General features: G+C 41.3%; 1 protein-coding gene across 3 annotated transcripts in view; it reads left to right on the top strand.

Moving 5' to 3' along the window:
- PLEKHH2 (pleckstrin homology, MyTH4 and FERM domain containing H2) overlaps positions 1-17,062 on the top strand; it is a 111,986-nt gene that overhangs the window by 7,960 nt on the left and 86,964 nt on the right. For 2 of the 3 annotated variants that reach the window (XM_053311769.1, XM_053311778.1), the window contains exons 3-4: positions 15,568-15,630; positions 16,116-16,265. In XM_053311769.1, coding sequence (XP_053167744.1) covers positions 15,568-15,630; positions 16,116-16,265 — 213 coding nt within the window. The remainder of the gene's footprint in view (positions 1-15,567; positions 15,631-16,115; positions 16,266-17,062) is intronic. The other variant, XM_053311786.1, reaches the window with a different exon arrangement.

Below are 17,062 nucleotides of genomic sequence, written 5' to 3' on the forward strand. Positions count from 1 at the left end.
CTTTCTTTCTTGACCTTGGGCATAGGTGGCCTTGGTGGAAAAGTCAAGTCTATGTAGGTGTCCAAGTGCTAAGGGATCAAGACAAATTCAGAATTGGGGCATGGCAGCATATTATAGGGGTATTCCAAGCTTTGATCCAGTGGAATAGCCGTGTTTCAAATTTCTTATCCATTCAAGTCTAGAGCCCATGGGAGAACACACAGAGGTGTAATATGTATAGAGCAATTGATTGCAGTGTGGGGTTACTGGAGGAATTCAAGAAAGAGCTGATAGTGCAGGGCGAGCAAAAGACATCTGCAGGATCCAAGCTAGAGGTTCATCTAGTCTGCCATTCTGTTGCCAGTAGAGAATTTCCTAGAGGAATTTGGCTGGCTATAAGGAAGATGTGAAGAGAGGAGGGCCACTTGTGGGCCACTGTGCGAAACGGTATGCTCTACTAGATGGGCCTTGGGCCTGATCCAGCAGGGCTGTTCTTATGAGGAGCCCTCCCCAATATTTGCTCTGCAGCCACTGGTACTCAGAGGCATAGAGCCTCTGAACCAAGAAGTAATGTAGCCAGCCATCATGGTTATTGGCCATTAGTAGACATAGTTTTTATGAATTTGTCTAATGCCCTTTTAAAAAACCTTTTCATACGGTAGCCATCATCACATTTTGGGGCACTCAGTTTTGTTAGCTATTTAAATGCTATGTGAAGAAATATTTCCTTCTGTTTGTCCAAAATTTGCTACCAGTCAGTTCCATTGGGTGACCCCAAATTCTAGTATAATGAAAGAGGGAAAGAAACTTCTATCTGCATTCTCCACACCAGTCATACTCTTATAAACCTCTGGCATGCCCTGCTTAGTCATATTTTCTTTCTAAACCAAAAAGCCACAAATGCTTTAACCTTCCTCAGAGGAAAAGTACTTTCACCATTTGATCATTCTGATTGCTCTTTCCTGCATCTCTTCCAGTTCTACCATATCTTTTATGACCAGAACTGTATGCAGTATTCCATAGGTAGCCACACCATAGATGTATAAAAAGGCATTATGATACTGGCTGCTTTATTTTAACTTTCCTAATAATCCCTGTCATGGAATTTGTCTTCTTGATTGCCATACATTGATTTTCATTGAGCTATTCACCATGCCTTCAAGATCTCTTTCCTGGATTGTCCTTGCCTATTCAGACTACATCAGTGTACATGTGAAATTAAGATTTTTTTGCCCCAATGTACATCACTTTACACTTATTTATACAGAATATGCTGTAAATGGGGCCAGCTTTGATACATGTTTGAAAATACAGGTTGGTGCAAAATATTAGGCTAAGCTATTGACAGGAGACAGGATTTTTGACCATGTTATACCAATTTTCTATACTCTTCACTGGCTCCCAATACAGTTTAGGCCTAATTCAAAGTACTAGTGTTGAACTTTAAAAAACTACCACTTTCCATATGAACTTACTTACACAGCAGTCATGAGGGAAGACCTGCTCTGTGCCCCATTCCCACCAGAGGAAAGTTGGGTGAGTATGTGGTAGACGGCCAGATGGTTCTGGAACTTCTTGCTCTTAGACATTCAGTTGACTCCCTCTTTCTTTGCCGTTTGTAAGAAGATGAAAATGGCACTCTTTCAGCAAGCCTTTGTCTGAGTTATTCTTTTTTGTTTTGGCCTCCCTTAGATGATTTTGTTGCTGTTGGATTTCTTTGCTTTTATTCTCATGTTTTGGTTAATTTAATTGGTTTTATTATTGGAGGTCCCATTTCTGGGACAGAACAGCAGCTACAAATATTTATATGAATAAAATAGAAGTTAGATCTAGGTGATCAATAATTCTAATGTTTTATGGCTATCGAATATCATCCTTTGGGAATCTTGTTGGTATGAGGGCAGCTGGCAGAGCAGATCACTGGGAGGAACTACAGGTTCAATTTGGTTCACTGGAAATGGTCCTTAAAACATTATTTCTAAGATTGTAGCCAGGGATTAGTGCTGCTTAAATCAGCTTTGTTTTAAAATCTGCTCTGAACACAAATATAAGAACCGTGTTGGCTTGGAGGTATATTCGGGGATTCCCCCCCCCCCGAATTCCTTCCCATATTAACAGCATTCTGTATTTTAAATGTTTGATTGTTTTATAATTTCTTTATTGGTTAATTATTTTAAGCTGCCTTTAGCACAGAAGGAAGCAAGGTACAAGTATAAATTATATTCCGTATAAATAAATTGGTGTGTGACACCAAAAAAACACCAAGCAGATTCAGATGCATTTCTCAAGTGTCACTTTTGAAGATGTTCAGTGTCCAGGGGATTAAAGGCCATGTTGTAGGTTATCCAGGGATATCTGCAGTTGGATCTCCCAACATTTTTATTTATACTTAAATGCAGCTGTGATGGTGGCAGTGATGGTCTCTTCATTTGACTGGTGTAGGAGAGAAGAAATATTCTAACAGATAACTACTAAAGATGTTCTCTTCCCTTCCTCCCACCTTATATCAATTCATACCGAGAACATTGAGCTTGGTGTTGTTTTTTCCAGTGACACAGTCATGTTGCCAAGTCTTTTTGGTTTCATGACACCATGCTATCATCTTGTTTGTTTTGGGATCACATCGTGAAGGAAAAAGAAGCATAAAAAAATGGCTGCAGAGCAGCAGCAAACCAGGACTGCAAACAGGGCATGGGGCAAGGTGGAAGATTTCAGTATCCCTCAAAATCCTATTTTTTGCCCCAAATTTTTGAGGCAGCCCTAAGTAACAGTACTGTGATCTTGAGGGACTCGTGGTAATCAGAACTGGAGTAAAATTATTTTAAATAAGTAAGGAGAAAAAATCAAGTCCCTGCTCCCAAGGAGCTTACAATCTAAAGGGATATGGGTGGCATTCATGGGCTTCCTTAACTTCCCTCCATCCTTTCTCTCCATATTGTTTTTCCAGCTTGTTTTCTCTCAGGCAATTTGGGTGACAAATTCTTTGCTTGGGGGAAAGAATTAGTTTCTTATGAAATTTGTTCCAAGAGCCATTTTGCATGTTTAAAAGGATGTCGTTCACTTTTTTGAGATTTTAACATCCGTTCAGTAATAGTACTTGACTGAAAGATGAATGCAAAAATAGGAAATGGTGAGGGTTTAATTTGGCATTTCTTTCTTTATAGAAAGAAAGATAATTGTTGATATCTTGTTACTGGCAGAAGAAAAGAGTCTGACAAGCAGCAATAGAGGAAGAGAAATAAGAAAGGAAATGGACATGCGTCGTTTGTATTGCTAACTATAGGAAAGCATAATGTAGAGAAAAATATTCACTTCGTCATTAGCTGATGTGTTGAAGTACTAGAACCACTCAGCATACTTGCTTTTTGGCAATCCATTTTGCGACTTTGATACATGTTCCTCATACACTCAAATAACTTTGAGCCTACTTCTATTCTGTTGCTTTAGTTGCTGTGGATCCAAGCCTCTGCTTGCAAAACAACAGCTGAAGGGGCGTCTTCTATTCTTTATCATCAGTTAGTTCCTGATTCACTTAACAGGCACTATTCAGAGTGGTGTTAATCACTTTTAATACCCTTGACAGCTTGGACCCTCCATATTTGAGGGACCTCCTACTTCCATATTAGCCTGTTCAATCCTTAAAATTTTCTGGTAGGACTGTGCTCTTGCATCATTCTCTGATGCACTTTTGCCAGTGATCTGGGATAGGATCTTCTCCGTGGTGGTGTCTGGATTGTGGAATTCTCTCTCCAGGGGCATGCAACAGGTTTCCCGATCACTGCTTTATTCTGCCATTGGGTAATAAACTTTCTGTTGCATGAGACCTTTGGTGGCTACAGACTGTATACTGCTGATCCTGGCAGATAACTGACTACATCTGCTTAGTTGCCATTTATTGTGTAATTTCCTATTTTGAGTAATTACTTTATCTTGCTTTAAATTGATTTCAAATAACTTTGTATACTGCTGTGAATGCTTTTAGTTGAAAGTATCAAAAAAATTTTAATTAAATAATAAAAGCAGGTGCAGTTTTTAAATTTGGGGAGAGACAGAGTCAGGTAGAGAGAACTGTGAAGATTTAGCTGGAGATAGCTAAAACTGAAGCAGCCTTTGGATGAAGGTGCTCTCTTTATAAATTTAATGCAAGATCAGGGGTTATTCTGCCAGCTGTTAAGTTCCGCTATGATCTGCTTGTATATCTTTGTAAATAAATGGATATTGCATAAGCCACAGTCTGGTAACACCTTTATTCCCACCAAAATGACACAAAGTAATAAGCAGCAAGCTTTTCATTTCATGTCATTTGGACAGTGTAACCAGACTGACTTTTGGAATTTTTTCCTAAAGGGTGCCACAAGTCTCAAATACTCTCTCTCATCCAAAAGAAACTAATTCCTGCAACATGAAAACAATACACTGAAAATACTAGATTTGTTGTCTTTTAAATTCTTATAGTTATAGGTGTTGTGATAAATAAGATTTTTTCTGTTCATGAGGAGCAGAGATGACTGATACAGTCCACTGGCAAAAATTAAAAGAAGAATTTGAATGCACAGCAGGGTGACAAAGTTGTTGTTTTTTGGAAATATATAGCCTACAGAACTTTTGTTGATACAGCTAAATGGCAGGGAGAAATAGCACATCTTAACTTTCAGAGCTGCTGGATTTAAGTCCAGCTGTTTAAAAAGACACATTCTTTTAAAGTAAACTTGATCTGAAAATCATTGCAACAGAATAAACATGGAGCCCTAAAGGCCTATTTGTTAAATCAATTTTGAAGTCAAATGTTGTTTTAAAGGATATTGGCAAAGAGAAGAAATGCAGTTCTGCAACATTCAGTAGGATGTCTTGGGGTGTTTCCTGCTGGATCAAAATAGCTTTTATTTGATGTACAATGGTAATTAATATGGTTCAACATGATAAATGGAGCCATTCCAGATAACGTGCAATTCTTTTGCTGGGCTAGTTGGCAAAAAGACAGGAAGACATAAATATGTGTAGCATGTATTGATGCAGATCCCAAGTTCTCTGCCAATTTCGCTCTTATATTGACCAAGTCTTCTGGAAACCATTTCAATTAATTCTTCTGTTGGAATCTGAAGAAGTGGGAAAGCTATCCAACGTTGAAAAAGGAATGATGCACAAATGGAAAACAGCAAAGTGATTTGGACCATACAGAAGGTGCGGAATATGAGTTGAATCTAAGTGATTAGCTGTGTTTTATTTGTGCTTTTTTAGCTAGCTGTGTTTTATTTGTGCTTTTGTGCTGTGACTAGCTGTGTTTTATTTGTTTTTTATTTGTTTTTTTAATTTGTGTTTTATTTGTGCTTTTTTAGATCTCACTGGGCATGGGAAAATATACACAGCACAATCCTGTGTATATTAACTCAGAGGTAATTCCCATTGGCCAGCATCCAGCTCAATGAAGTGCTAGTACAGCAAGAGTGCACTGGTTCTGTGGAGAAGGGGTGACTTTCATCTATCTCCCTTTCCTTCTGAAGCCAACTGTGACTCCTGACAATATGTCCCTGAGGGTTCTGTAGCCCTCAGGCATATTTTTAGGAGTCACAGTTGGCTTTAAAGGGAAGCGGAGATCAAGTAAAATCACCCCTCCCCTATAGCACCAGCACAGCATTAGTTTGCACTTTTATTAGCCTAAATGTCAGTCTCTATGTTCAGTTGAATTTAGTCCTGTGTGAGTATGCATAGGATTGTAGCCTGGCAGTCTTCCTCCTCATTGAATAAGATGTTGAGATTGTTGGTAAGAATTGAATTGCTGTCATAGTGCAAACTTGGTCTTATAAAGAGCCAGTGTGGTGTAGTGGTTAGAGTGCTGGACTAGGACCGGGGAGACCCGAGTTCAAATCCCCATTCAGCCATGATACTTGCTGGGTGACTCTGGGCCATTCACTTCTCTCTCAGCCTAACCTACTTCACAGGGTTGTTGTGAGGAGAAAGTTAAGTATGTAGTACACCGCTCTGGGCTCCTTGGAAGAAGAGCGGGATATAAATGTAAAATAATAATAATAATAATAATAAATACATAAAGTGGTTTGATCAGGCAGGGCAGGAGAGAGTCACTACTCATGGTGCTTTCAATGCCTGCTGCATCCCAGTGCCTGCTGCCACCATAGAGGGATTTTGTAGAGATGAACAAGATCAGGCAAAGGGAGTTTTTCGATCAATCCCATCTCCATTGTGCCTTGGTTTGCAAAGTCTCCTGAGGCTCAGTACTAGGAATGTGCATGAACTGGTTCAGCATTCTATTCCTAGACCACCGAACCAGTTCTGGGGGGGTGTCTCTTTAAGACATGGGGAGGGTGCCCTTGCCTCCCCCACTGTGCTCCCCCCTCTGGCGTCACTTCAAAAACCACTGGCTATTGGGCGGCTGTATAACTTCTTGCTGCCCCGGTCAGCGCAAAATTGGAAGTGGCAGGTGCACAGGCGTGGACCTGACCCACACCTCCTGGGTTCCGTGCACACTGGTTCCGTGCACACCCCTGGTTCCGTGCACACCCCTACTAAGTACCTCAAAAGATTGAGCATAGCAACTAAGGGTGGTTAGAAACCCCTGCTAACTGGGCAAAGCAGCACCTTTTTAACATGGTGCAGGGGTGGAGCCACTATTGGGCAAACAGGTTCAAAGAACTCGGGCCGCACCCCCAGGGGCTGCGTCAGATGCGGGTGTGTTATTTTGCTCCCAAATGGAGCCCCGGGGCCCCGTTTGGGATCAAAATTGGTCCATGCTGCGTTGGCAGCATGGCCAGAGTCACTCTCCCGGCCTCTGGCCTCATTGCCAACACAATGGGGCTGATCTCCCTCCCAAACAAGGCCATGGAGCCCAGTTTGGGAGAGAGACCACGCCCTGCACCTGACATCAGATGCGGGGGGGTGTCTAGCCGGAGCCCTGCATCTGATGTCAGACACAGGGGGTGAGGCCAGGGGGCTGCAGCAGTGGATGAACATGGGTCGCCGCCAGCCTCCCTCCATGTTTGATGTAGTGATTCTCTTTATTTAGCAGGGGGAGAGTAACTGGCCCTATCCACCCCCAGGACAGTACCTCCAGTGACTGTTGCTGGTGTCTATCTTATGTTTCTTTTTAGATTGTGAGCCCTTCGAGGACAGAGATCCATCTTATTTGTTTATTTATTATGTCTCTATATAAACCACTTTGGAAACTTTTTTGTTGAAAAGCGGTATATAAATATTTGTTGTTGATGGTGGCAGTGGTTCTTCATAGGTCAGAGCCTAATGGTAGCACATCCTCACTATGCCTGGTGGCTCAGGGTTAGGGATGTGTATGAACCAAAGTTTGTGCACTGGTTCGGTACCACAGAGCAGGGAGCAGTGAGCAGGATCTTTTAAAAAAGAGGAGAGCAGATCTTTATCTTCTCTCTTCCGCCACCACATGCTGCTGCAGTGGCGCTCATCCCAGTGGCGCTCATCCCTGTGGCGCTGGCGAGGACACCATATAAGGACCTGCTCTCCTCTTTTTAAAAAGATCCCACTCACCACTCCCCTTCCCATGGTGCCGAACTGGTTCAGACCTTCTCCGAACTGGTTTGGCGCTAAACTAGTGCACGAACCTCGGTTTGTGCACATCCCTACTCAGGATGAAGGCTGATGGAGAGAACTTCCATCCTCCAGCAGACACATGAAAGTGAAACTAATAACCAAAGCTTTCAACTCATGCAAAAAAAACCAACAACCAGCCTGTCCCCTTTAGTTCTGTTCCCTCACCTTGGGATTTTAGTTTTTTCTTGGAGAAACTGAGAAGCAGGCTATAACTATGAACCTTTAATTCCCCTAGAAGCTCCCTGAGGCAATGTATCTCCTGTATAGATGAGGATTCAGCATTGTGGGATCATTACATGCAGTATTTTTTCTCTGTCAGTTGATTTGTAAAGCCTTTCTATCCAGGATTACACTAAAGAGTTTTGAAGCGTGATAGGTACATCTACACTCTTGAGAAAACTTCCGTGGTATTCAGAGTTTTGGATGTATTCCAAAGAACAGGTTTTTATTTCTCATACATTTTAACTAGGCTTGTGCCCGAAACGTTTTGGAGGCCATTATGAAGGCCTCCGAAACGTTTCAGCGCTGGAGGCAGTTTTGGCGCCGAAACGCCGATGGGGGTAGCACTTTAAGGGCGGGGGAGGGTGTACTCACCCCTCCCGCCGCATTTCTCCCACCGGTGTGCTGTCGTTTTGAAGCCCCTCAGGGCGGCAGCGTTCCTCCCTGCCACCCCGTTTCCCCCGTCGGCCGGAAGTCGTGAGCGCGCGTACGCCCGTCGTGCGTGCGTGCGCACATGGCAGAAGGGCGCGTGCACAAGCACGACGGGCGCAAGTGCGCTCGCAACTTCCGGCCGACGGGGGAAACGGGGCGGCAGGGAGGAACGCTGCCGCCCCGAGGGGCTTCAAAACGACAGCACACCGGCGGGGGAAATGCGGTGGGAGGGGTGAGTAACCCTCCCCCACCCTTAAAGTGCTACCCCCCGTCGGCACCGAAGATCTTCATGCACATCCCTAATTTTAACTTTGCAAAACGTAGACTGCAGTCCTGCTCACACTTACTGGGGAGTAACTAATGACTTTTGAACTCAATTAAGTTTTTCACCCGCTCTCCAAATAAACATGCTTTGGACTGGGCTGTTAGCTTTTTAAAGAAGAGTTCATGTTATCTTGTGAATCTAGCTAGTGAAAATTAATTAAAGGTCATGAGGGAGTACATAAGAAATATTACTCCAAAAAATGTAATAAATTGTGCTACATGCTGGAAAGTCATTACAAGTTGTTAAGCTGCCTTAATAAGTTGTGAAAAGAGCAAGGCAAAATTTATCCAGAGAATACTTCATATATGAAGTTTGTGTTAGATTTCTACTGTGCACTGTTTGAAAACATATCCAGAAAATCTGTATGTTTCATATGAAGGATTAAAAAATAAATCTATAGATCAGCTGTAAAAACTAGAAGAATAAAACAAGATTAAAAAGAAACCCTAACCTGTGTAATAGCAATCATATTAACATAAGTACATAAGAAAAGCCCTGCTGGATCAGGCCCAAGGCCCATCTAGGCCAGCATTCTGCTTCACACAGTGGCAGACCGATGCCTCTGGGAAGCCCACAGGCAAGAGCTGAGGGCATGCCCTCTCTCCTACTGCTACACCTCTGCAACTGGTATTTAGAGGTTTCTTGCCTCTGAGGCTGGAGGTGACCTATAGCTCTCAGACTAGTAGCCATTGATGGACCTGTCCTCCATGAATTTATCTAAACCCCTCTTAAAGCCTTCCAGGCAGTTGGCTATCACCACATCTTGAGGCAGAGAATTCCATAAGTTGATTATATGTTGTGTCGGTCCTAAATTTCTTGGCAATCAGATTCATGGGATGACCCCTGGTTTTCGTGTTATGCCAGAGGGAGAAAAAATTCTCTCTATCAACTTTCTCCACACCATGCATGATTTTATAGAACTCTATCAGACTCCCCTTAGTCATTTTTTTTCTAAACTAAAAAACTCCAGATATTTTAGTCTTGCCTTGTAAGGAAAGTGCTCTAGTTCCCTGATCTTGGTTGCCTTCATCTGCACCTTTTACTGTTCTACAATGTCCTTCATAAATATGGTGACCAGAACTGCACACAGTACTCCAAATGTGACTGCACCATAGTTTTGTATAAGGGCATTATAATATTAGCATCTTTATTTTAAAAACCCTTTCTAATATTCCAAGCATGAAATTGGCCTTTTTCATAGCTGCCGCACATTGAGTCAACACTTTCAATGAGCTGTCCACCATGACCCCAAAATCCATCTCCTGGTCATCAGCGTATATGTGAAGTCTGTATATAATCTGAAAGTGCTGCTAGATGTAGGCAAAGTGTTTAAGATAACTCGCCATGCAATAAATAATTATTTGTTTGTATTCGTTATCTTCATTAAATGCTAGTATATGTTGCCAGCAACAAGATGATGATTTTAAATAGATGAATTGGTGAAAAGGCAGTTCTACTTTAATTGATAGACAGTCCTAATCTAATATTATAAAATTGTTTGTAATTGCTTGATTGAGTAATAACATGAAGCTTGTAAAATATCTCAAAGGTTTTTCTTTTGAAGAAGATGTGATATTTAGTAGGGAAACAGGTTAATGAGGATACAAACAAACAATATGATGAAACTGATGGATTCACTTGCTTGTTTGGGAGCTCTTTTGAGTCCTGTGAGTAGACAGTATTGCCTGTCATTCTCCCTGGAATCACTGAAAGACCAAAACATGAAAATAGTTTTGAAGATACTCTCTGTGGTGACTTTGCTCAGTGTTTCTAGTGCTCGTGAGAAGCTTCATTGGGGTCCTATGTTGTAATGCTGAGTGCATTCCTACTGATCGTAGGATCCTACTGATGTTGCTTCTTAAGTCTTGAGGCTGCTTTCTTTGTCATTCTGTTTCAGTAAGGGCAGGTTTTTGTTTCAAGAAACAGAACATGGCATTACATCCTTCTCAGGTGATGGGTAGAGGAGAAGTGCAGGGGAAGAGAGTATATGTTAATGCTTCAAAACCTCATGCTTCCAAATGACAGATTCTAGCCACAAAACTTTCTCGCTTCCAGATGAGCATTTTTCATGCTAAGACAGTCTTATGACAGTATTCCATGTGGCAAGATTTACCATCACTATGTCCTGACAAGGATTATTTTCTACTGTATTCATGGCATAGTAAATGGGCATGCATGGCTGCTAGGATAAGGCTTATTTACATGTAAGTATGAAGAGGGGAGAAAGGCATTGTCAGAACTTACCTAACCTCACCTTAGCCCCCAAGAACAGTTAGGGACCCAAAGAACTTGGCCATGGTTGTTGTAAGGATAAAAATATTCACGTGCTCTGCTCTGAACTCCTCAAAGAAAGAGTGGGATATAAATGTAAAAATAAAACAAATAAACAAAAGCACTTGGAAGCTAACTGATCCCAGACCCAGTGCCTAAATCTTTCTGAGATCTAGAAAGATTGAGACAACACATTCCTGGCCAGGCACAGCCAAAATTGCCAGGGTTATGGGATGGACACTAATGCAGGCAGCCACTGGGAAGTCCCCACAAGCCTTGGAGTCATGGGAGTTGTGAAAGTTGGGAGCTGGGGGGAAAGTTCTTCAGGAGAACAGGTGAGAGACCAAGGAGAAGAAGGCAGGCAGTGAGCTTCCAGGAGAGGTCATCAGCAGGGAAAGCAGCCCAATGAGGAGCAGGAGGAGGACTCAGGTGGGGTGAGAACTGCCCTTCCTTCCCTTATTGAGGTCTCTAATGGGGGGGGGCACAGAGAAGCAATCACATCCTTTAATTGGCTGTGCTCTACTGACCATTCTAAAGTATTGTAAGACTTGTGATCTTGTCACCCAAGTTATCAGTGATAGTTTTTTGGTATTACTAAACGTAAAGTGTTCCGTCAAGTCATTTTCGACTCCTGGCTTCCACAGAGCCCTGTGGTTTTCTTTTGGTAGAATATGGGAGGGGTTACCATTGCCTCCTCCCATGCAGTATGAGATCCCCGCCCCCCGTTAGTTACTTTAGTTTTATTTAGAATGTAATTTTAATGCTGTTTTGTTTTGCACGTTTTTGTAGGCTGGCAGCCTTCTGCTTGTTCAAGCATTTCCCCACTGTGCCATTAGTTTGTATTACTAGGTTTATCTAATTTGTGTGTGGCTAATGGTTTAATAAAAACTGTCTTTTAATTGAGGCACTTCAGCAGTTTGTACTTGCACAAATGATTCTGGGTAACTCATAAACAAAACTGCAAACTTGTTATTGTTTGTATGCTAAGTGGAAAGAAAAATTCATATGAATACAGTCTGTCAGCTGTAAAATAGTTCTGAGCATAAATTTCATTTTTCTAATGAAAGGCCTTCTATTGCTCTGCTTAAGGGAACTGCAGGGCATCAGACTGCTTTTGCTTTTTATATTTCAACTATTTTCCCTTAAGGCATCGGATATTTATTCACATGTGGCTTTTCTCTGTTCATTGTTGGACTAAAAGTAGCTCAAGGAGAGTAATTTGATTAGTGTCAGATGTAGAGTAGTAATTTCCTCTGGATTTAGGTACTTTGGTATTTGCTGCACTCTGATTCTTTTTTGTTTCTTCCTCACTGATGTGTTTTACTTTAAAAATTCACTGTAATAGTAGCATATAGTACAGGCTGATTTATCATCAAAAACCTGGAAGATGTCCAAAACATTTGGTTACTTTGAAGTTCAGATAAGTAGAGGTGCTGTTAATATACTAAGTGTATGAATATCCAGATATTCATTGCTGAAGTCCAAATAATGAGAGTACTACATGACCCTACAGTATTCATTAATCAGGATTGTGTAATTCTACTTTTCAGAATATAATTTCAAACACTGAAGTTGTTATCTATCTATCTATCTATCTATCTATCTATCTATCTATCTATCTATCTATCTATCTATCTATCTATCTATATTCTGCTGTTCAATACAGGTATTTTCAAGGCAGCTTATGATAATATATATAAAAATAGCAATAAAAACACTAAATTCAGAACAAATACCCATATCAGTGGTTTTCAGCAGCTCTTTTTAATTGAAGAACCCATGTAACTTGTCAGTCTAGGAGAGGTGTAGGCAACCTTGGCTCTCTAGCTGTTGTTGAACTACAACTCCCATCATCCTCAGACACATGGCTGAAGAGCCAAGGTTCACAATGCAAAAGGGAGAACACGTGAGATCAAGAAATCTCAATCAGAATACCGTGTTGATAGAACACACAAATGCAGTGGAAAGATAAATACTAAATAAATGGTATAATCAGTCCATATATTCATGTATTCATATATTGCTGTCAAACATATTGTGCACAGAGGAGGAGCCAGGCTCCTAAGGACCCAGAGAATATAGTTTCTAATGTTTCTTTGATGTATCCTTGATGTCTTTGATAATAAACCTCATGGGTCACTGAAGAAACGAAGAGTTATGGGTGCACACATTCCAAATCCAGGAAGCAGAGCAGCTGACTAAGATGGATGAATTCCAAGTTCGAAGCCTTGAGCAGCTGACTGAGGTGGATATATTCAAATTTCCAGAGTTCCAGAATAGTCCTTGAAAACTGCCTAGCTACCAGTTTTTTCCGCCAAAGCTTCCTCACGAAGGACTATGAAAATAAAAGCACAACACTGTCTGCTACAATATGGATAAACATACTGCAATATCTTGAGTGCACGATAACATGGTGCCTAATTAACAATGAATTCCATACTCCCATGGTATAAAGCTAAGTCTTACCTGAAGGTAATGCTTCAAAACTTTCCTCAAGGTTGAAACCTTATTTTTACTGAGTGCTCCTCTTCTGTGCACAATATGTTTGACAGCAATATATGAATATATGGACTGATTATACCATTTATTTAGTATTTCTCTTTCCACTGCATTTGTGTGTTCTATCAACACGGTATTCTGATTGGAGAGCCAAGGTTGCCTACTTCTGATCTCGGAATAGATTTACAGTTATGAATAGCAGTTTTAAGTGGAAACTCCTCTGTAAAAAGAATATGGTATTTACCCGAATAGAAGATGAGTCTGAATTCAAGATGACCCTCTTAAAATACAGAGATGAAATACAGTTTATAATTGTATTTTCCTCAAAGGAAGAGAACTCTGAATTTAAGATGCTGCCCCCTCCCCATTTCTAACATCAAAGAACTTGGGGGGGGAAACTAGTCTTGGATTCAGATAAATACGGTATTTGTTTTGATGTTGTTTTTATTGTATATTATTACAAATTGTGTGTGTGTGTGTGTGTGTGTGTGTGTGTAAATCATAAAGTTGCCTTGGAAATTAGTCTTGAAGTTACTTTAACTAGTTGAGTACTATTTTTTGTGTGCATACTCCATTTAGCTTGGGGCTGTTTTGGACATAATTCTCTTGGGGCTGTTTTGGACATAATTCTCTTGGGGCTGTTTTGGACATAAAAAAACAGACGTGCATTTAGCTGAGTGGCTTGTTTGTAGGCTCAGATGTGTTGGTCTGGATGGCTTTGTTTGGGGTTTTTTTGTGTGTTTCTGGATTGGGCTTTAAGAGAACAGTTAACCATGTTTAAAAGTGATCAGATATAATCCTGAACCATGGTTAAGGGAGGTGGGGTACATGATCTTGTGTCCCACTCTTGATTACTAAACCATGGCTAGTAATGGAGGAGCATAAGGTCTGTATGTTGCATAAACTACAACAGCTATTTATCTTAGTTTTCCTTGAGAAGATTTCAAGTCACCAAAACTGGGTTTCTACAGTGCCCTTGGCATATCAGTTGATGTGCTGACTTGTGTCACTAAAAAGGTAAAGTTGTGCCGTCAAGTCAGTGTTGACTCCTGGCGACCACAGAGCCATGTGGTTTTCATTGATAGAATACAGGAGGGATTTACCATTGCCATCTCCTGCGCAGTATGCGATTATGCTTTTCAGCATCTTCTTATATCGCTGCTGCCTGATACAGGTGTTTCCCAAGTATCAGGAGGGTTTCCTTTTGTAGTATAACACACAATACCACTTGTTTTGACTTTTAGTTCTTTTTGAAATCATTAGATTATCTTCAGTCTTATTTATTTATTTAATATATTTATATACTGCCCTCAAGGTAGTTCATAGTCAAATAAACATCCATAAATTAAAATCAACATTAAAAAAAATATACAATTTAATTTAAAAAAATAAATCAATAAAAATTAAAAAAAAAAAACAACTGGAGTAAGAAATTTAGGCTATGAGTCAAAAGTTCCTAGTTCAAATCTATTCATTTATGAACTCTCTCATAAAAATGGCCTTGAATATGCCAATGACTTAGGCACTCGATTGCACAGCCCCTGGAGACATATTTTTGGGTGGCACCAAGGAATTCCTGGAGAAGGGGAGAATATAAAAAATTGTTGCTTTCCCACTGCACTGGTACAGTTAGTTGGGAAATTCTGTTAGGCTACTCTCTTACCGTACCAGTGCATCCTTGCTCTGCATGTCAACCACTTTCATTGATAGCTACTAAGGGAACTTGCATCTTGTCCAGCTACATGTTGGTGTCTCCTTCACCCAGCCTACCCGAGCACGCAGAGTCCAGCCTCAGAGTAGGGACGGGGAGGGGTTAAATGGCACCCTGAGTCTTCTCTATCCCAGGTCGGCTCCTTAAATGCCCCCTCGCAGGCTATGCACCTCCCACCCCCAATTATGGGGCCAACGCCTCTCATTATTATCCCATTATCCCTGGTAGCTGTGCTCCCTGTTGTCCCCATTCCACCCTCTTTCCCTCCGCACCCTCTCTCTTTGGGAGGTGCACTGGTAACGTCACTCCTGTGCACCTCCCGCGAATCCCTCCCTGTCCTCAGCTCACCTGGCCTCAACTCCCTGTCCAATGCACCGCTTGGCTGGGTGACTGGAAGGCCGGCCGGGTCTGGAGTTGGGCCCGTCGGCACGCTGCCCTCCTCTTCCACCCGTCGCCAGTTCCCGAGGCGTCGGACTGCTGCCCGGCCTCAGCCTCACCGGTAAGGGCAGCCAGTGTTGCCGGACACATCTCATTTTTAAAATATATCTCCCTACAGATGCAGCAACTTGAAAAACAAGTTATTGATGCAGATCGTCAAGCAGAAAAAGCTTTTCAACAGGTATGTTCACAGAACAGAATTATGCACAATGTATAGGATCTTCACCAGCAAAGTAATCCCAGTAGTTACTAATAAGTGAAATCTGAGGATACAATGTTTCTGGTCATAGTAAATTTGTTACCTCTTAAGATTATAGAGTAGTCTCCGATGTTACTTATGCATCCTATATGATGCATTTCCTACACAGATAAATTGTGTGTGAAGGAAACTGTGTGCATTGTCATGCATAATGAGCACAATTATGTATTCTGCAGGGTTCTTGAATGCATTGTCAAGGTAGGGTTTTCTGATCAGCACATCTGATGTGCTGGTGTATGTTTTGATCCCCTTATGACTGCTTAAGTTATATTGCCCATTTCGTCTTAAAATGTGTCCTAACACATTTACTTGTAGATTTCAGAATTTCCAGTATCTTTGACACTGAAATGTATGGTAAATGGTTATTTCCATAGCTTTAATAGATCTTCTATACATTTAACTTCCAGGTACAGATTATGGAGGAGAAATTAAAAGCTGCTAATATCCAAACCAGCGAGTCAGAAACTAGGCTGTATAAAAGGTGTCAAGATCTGGAGACTTTGGTGCAGGAGAAAGATGATATTGTACAGAATTTGGAGCAACAGCTTATAGAGCAGGTTGGAAATGATAGGGCTACTTGATTATCTGTATTGTTATGAGTTGCACAGCTGATAAAAGAGTTAAAGTGTTTTGGTTTATTTAGATTTTCTTCCAAATAATGCCTTGTTAGAAAGAATTCAGAGTCTACAATGATAACTATTCATACAATAGCAAACTGGTCCCTGTCAAAAGCATAAACATTAATTATCATCTTCCACAGTATGTTCCTGAGAGGGAGATTTTGGATTGGTCCATTTCAGTTTGGGCCTTGAAAGTTGTTTGCTTTTAAAATTGTGGCAAGGGACCCATTTTCTTTTAAAATTGTGTTTCATTGATTCCTTGGAGAGATTGTCAGGATAAGGAGATGGTCCTGTTTGAGAAAAAATCCTAGGAATTTCATGAGAACACCTCATAGGATCAGGCTTATGGCTCCTAATCACTGTTCCCGCTAACAGGGATTCCCAGATGTTGTTCACTACAACTCCCAGCATCCACAGCTGCAGTGGCCTTTGGCTGGGAATTATGGGAGTTGTATCACCTCAAATGGCACAGCACGGAAATGCTTGACTAACAAGCAGAAGGTTGCTGGTTCAAATCTCCGCTGGTACTATAATGGGCAGCAGCAATATTGGAAGATGCTGAAAGGCATCATCTCATACTGTGTGGGAGGAAGCAATGGTAAACCCCTCCTGTATTCTACCAAAGAAAACCACAGGGCTCTGTGGGCGCCAGGAGTCGAAATCGACTTGACGACACACTTTACCTTTAGTCAACAACATCTGGGAATCCCTGTTAGAGGGAACACTGCGCCTAA

This window comes from Hemicordylus capensis, chromosome 1 (genome assembly GCF_027244095.1).
Source record: "Hemicordylus capensis ecotype Gifberg chromosome 1, rHemCap1.1.pri, whole genome shotgun sequence".
Lineage (NCBI taxonomy): Eukaryota > Metazoa > Chordata > Lepidosauria > Squamata > Cordylidae > Hemicordylus > Hemicordylus capensis.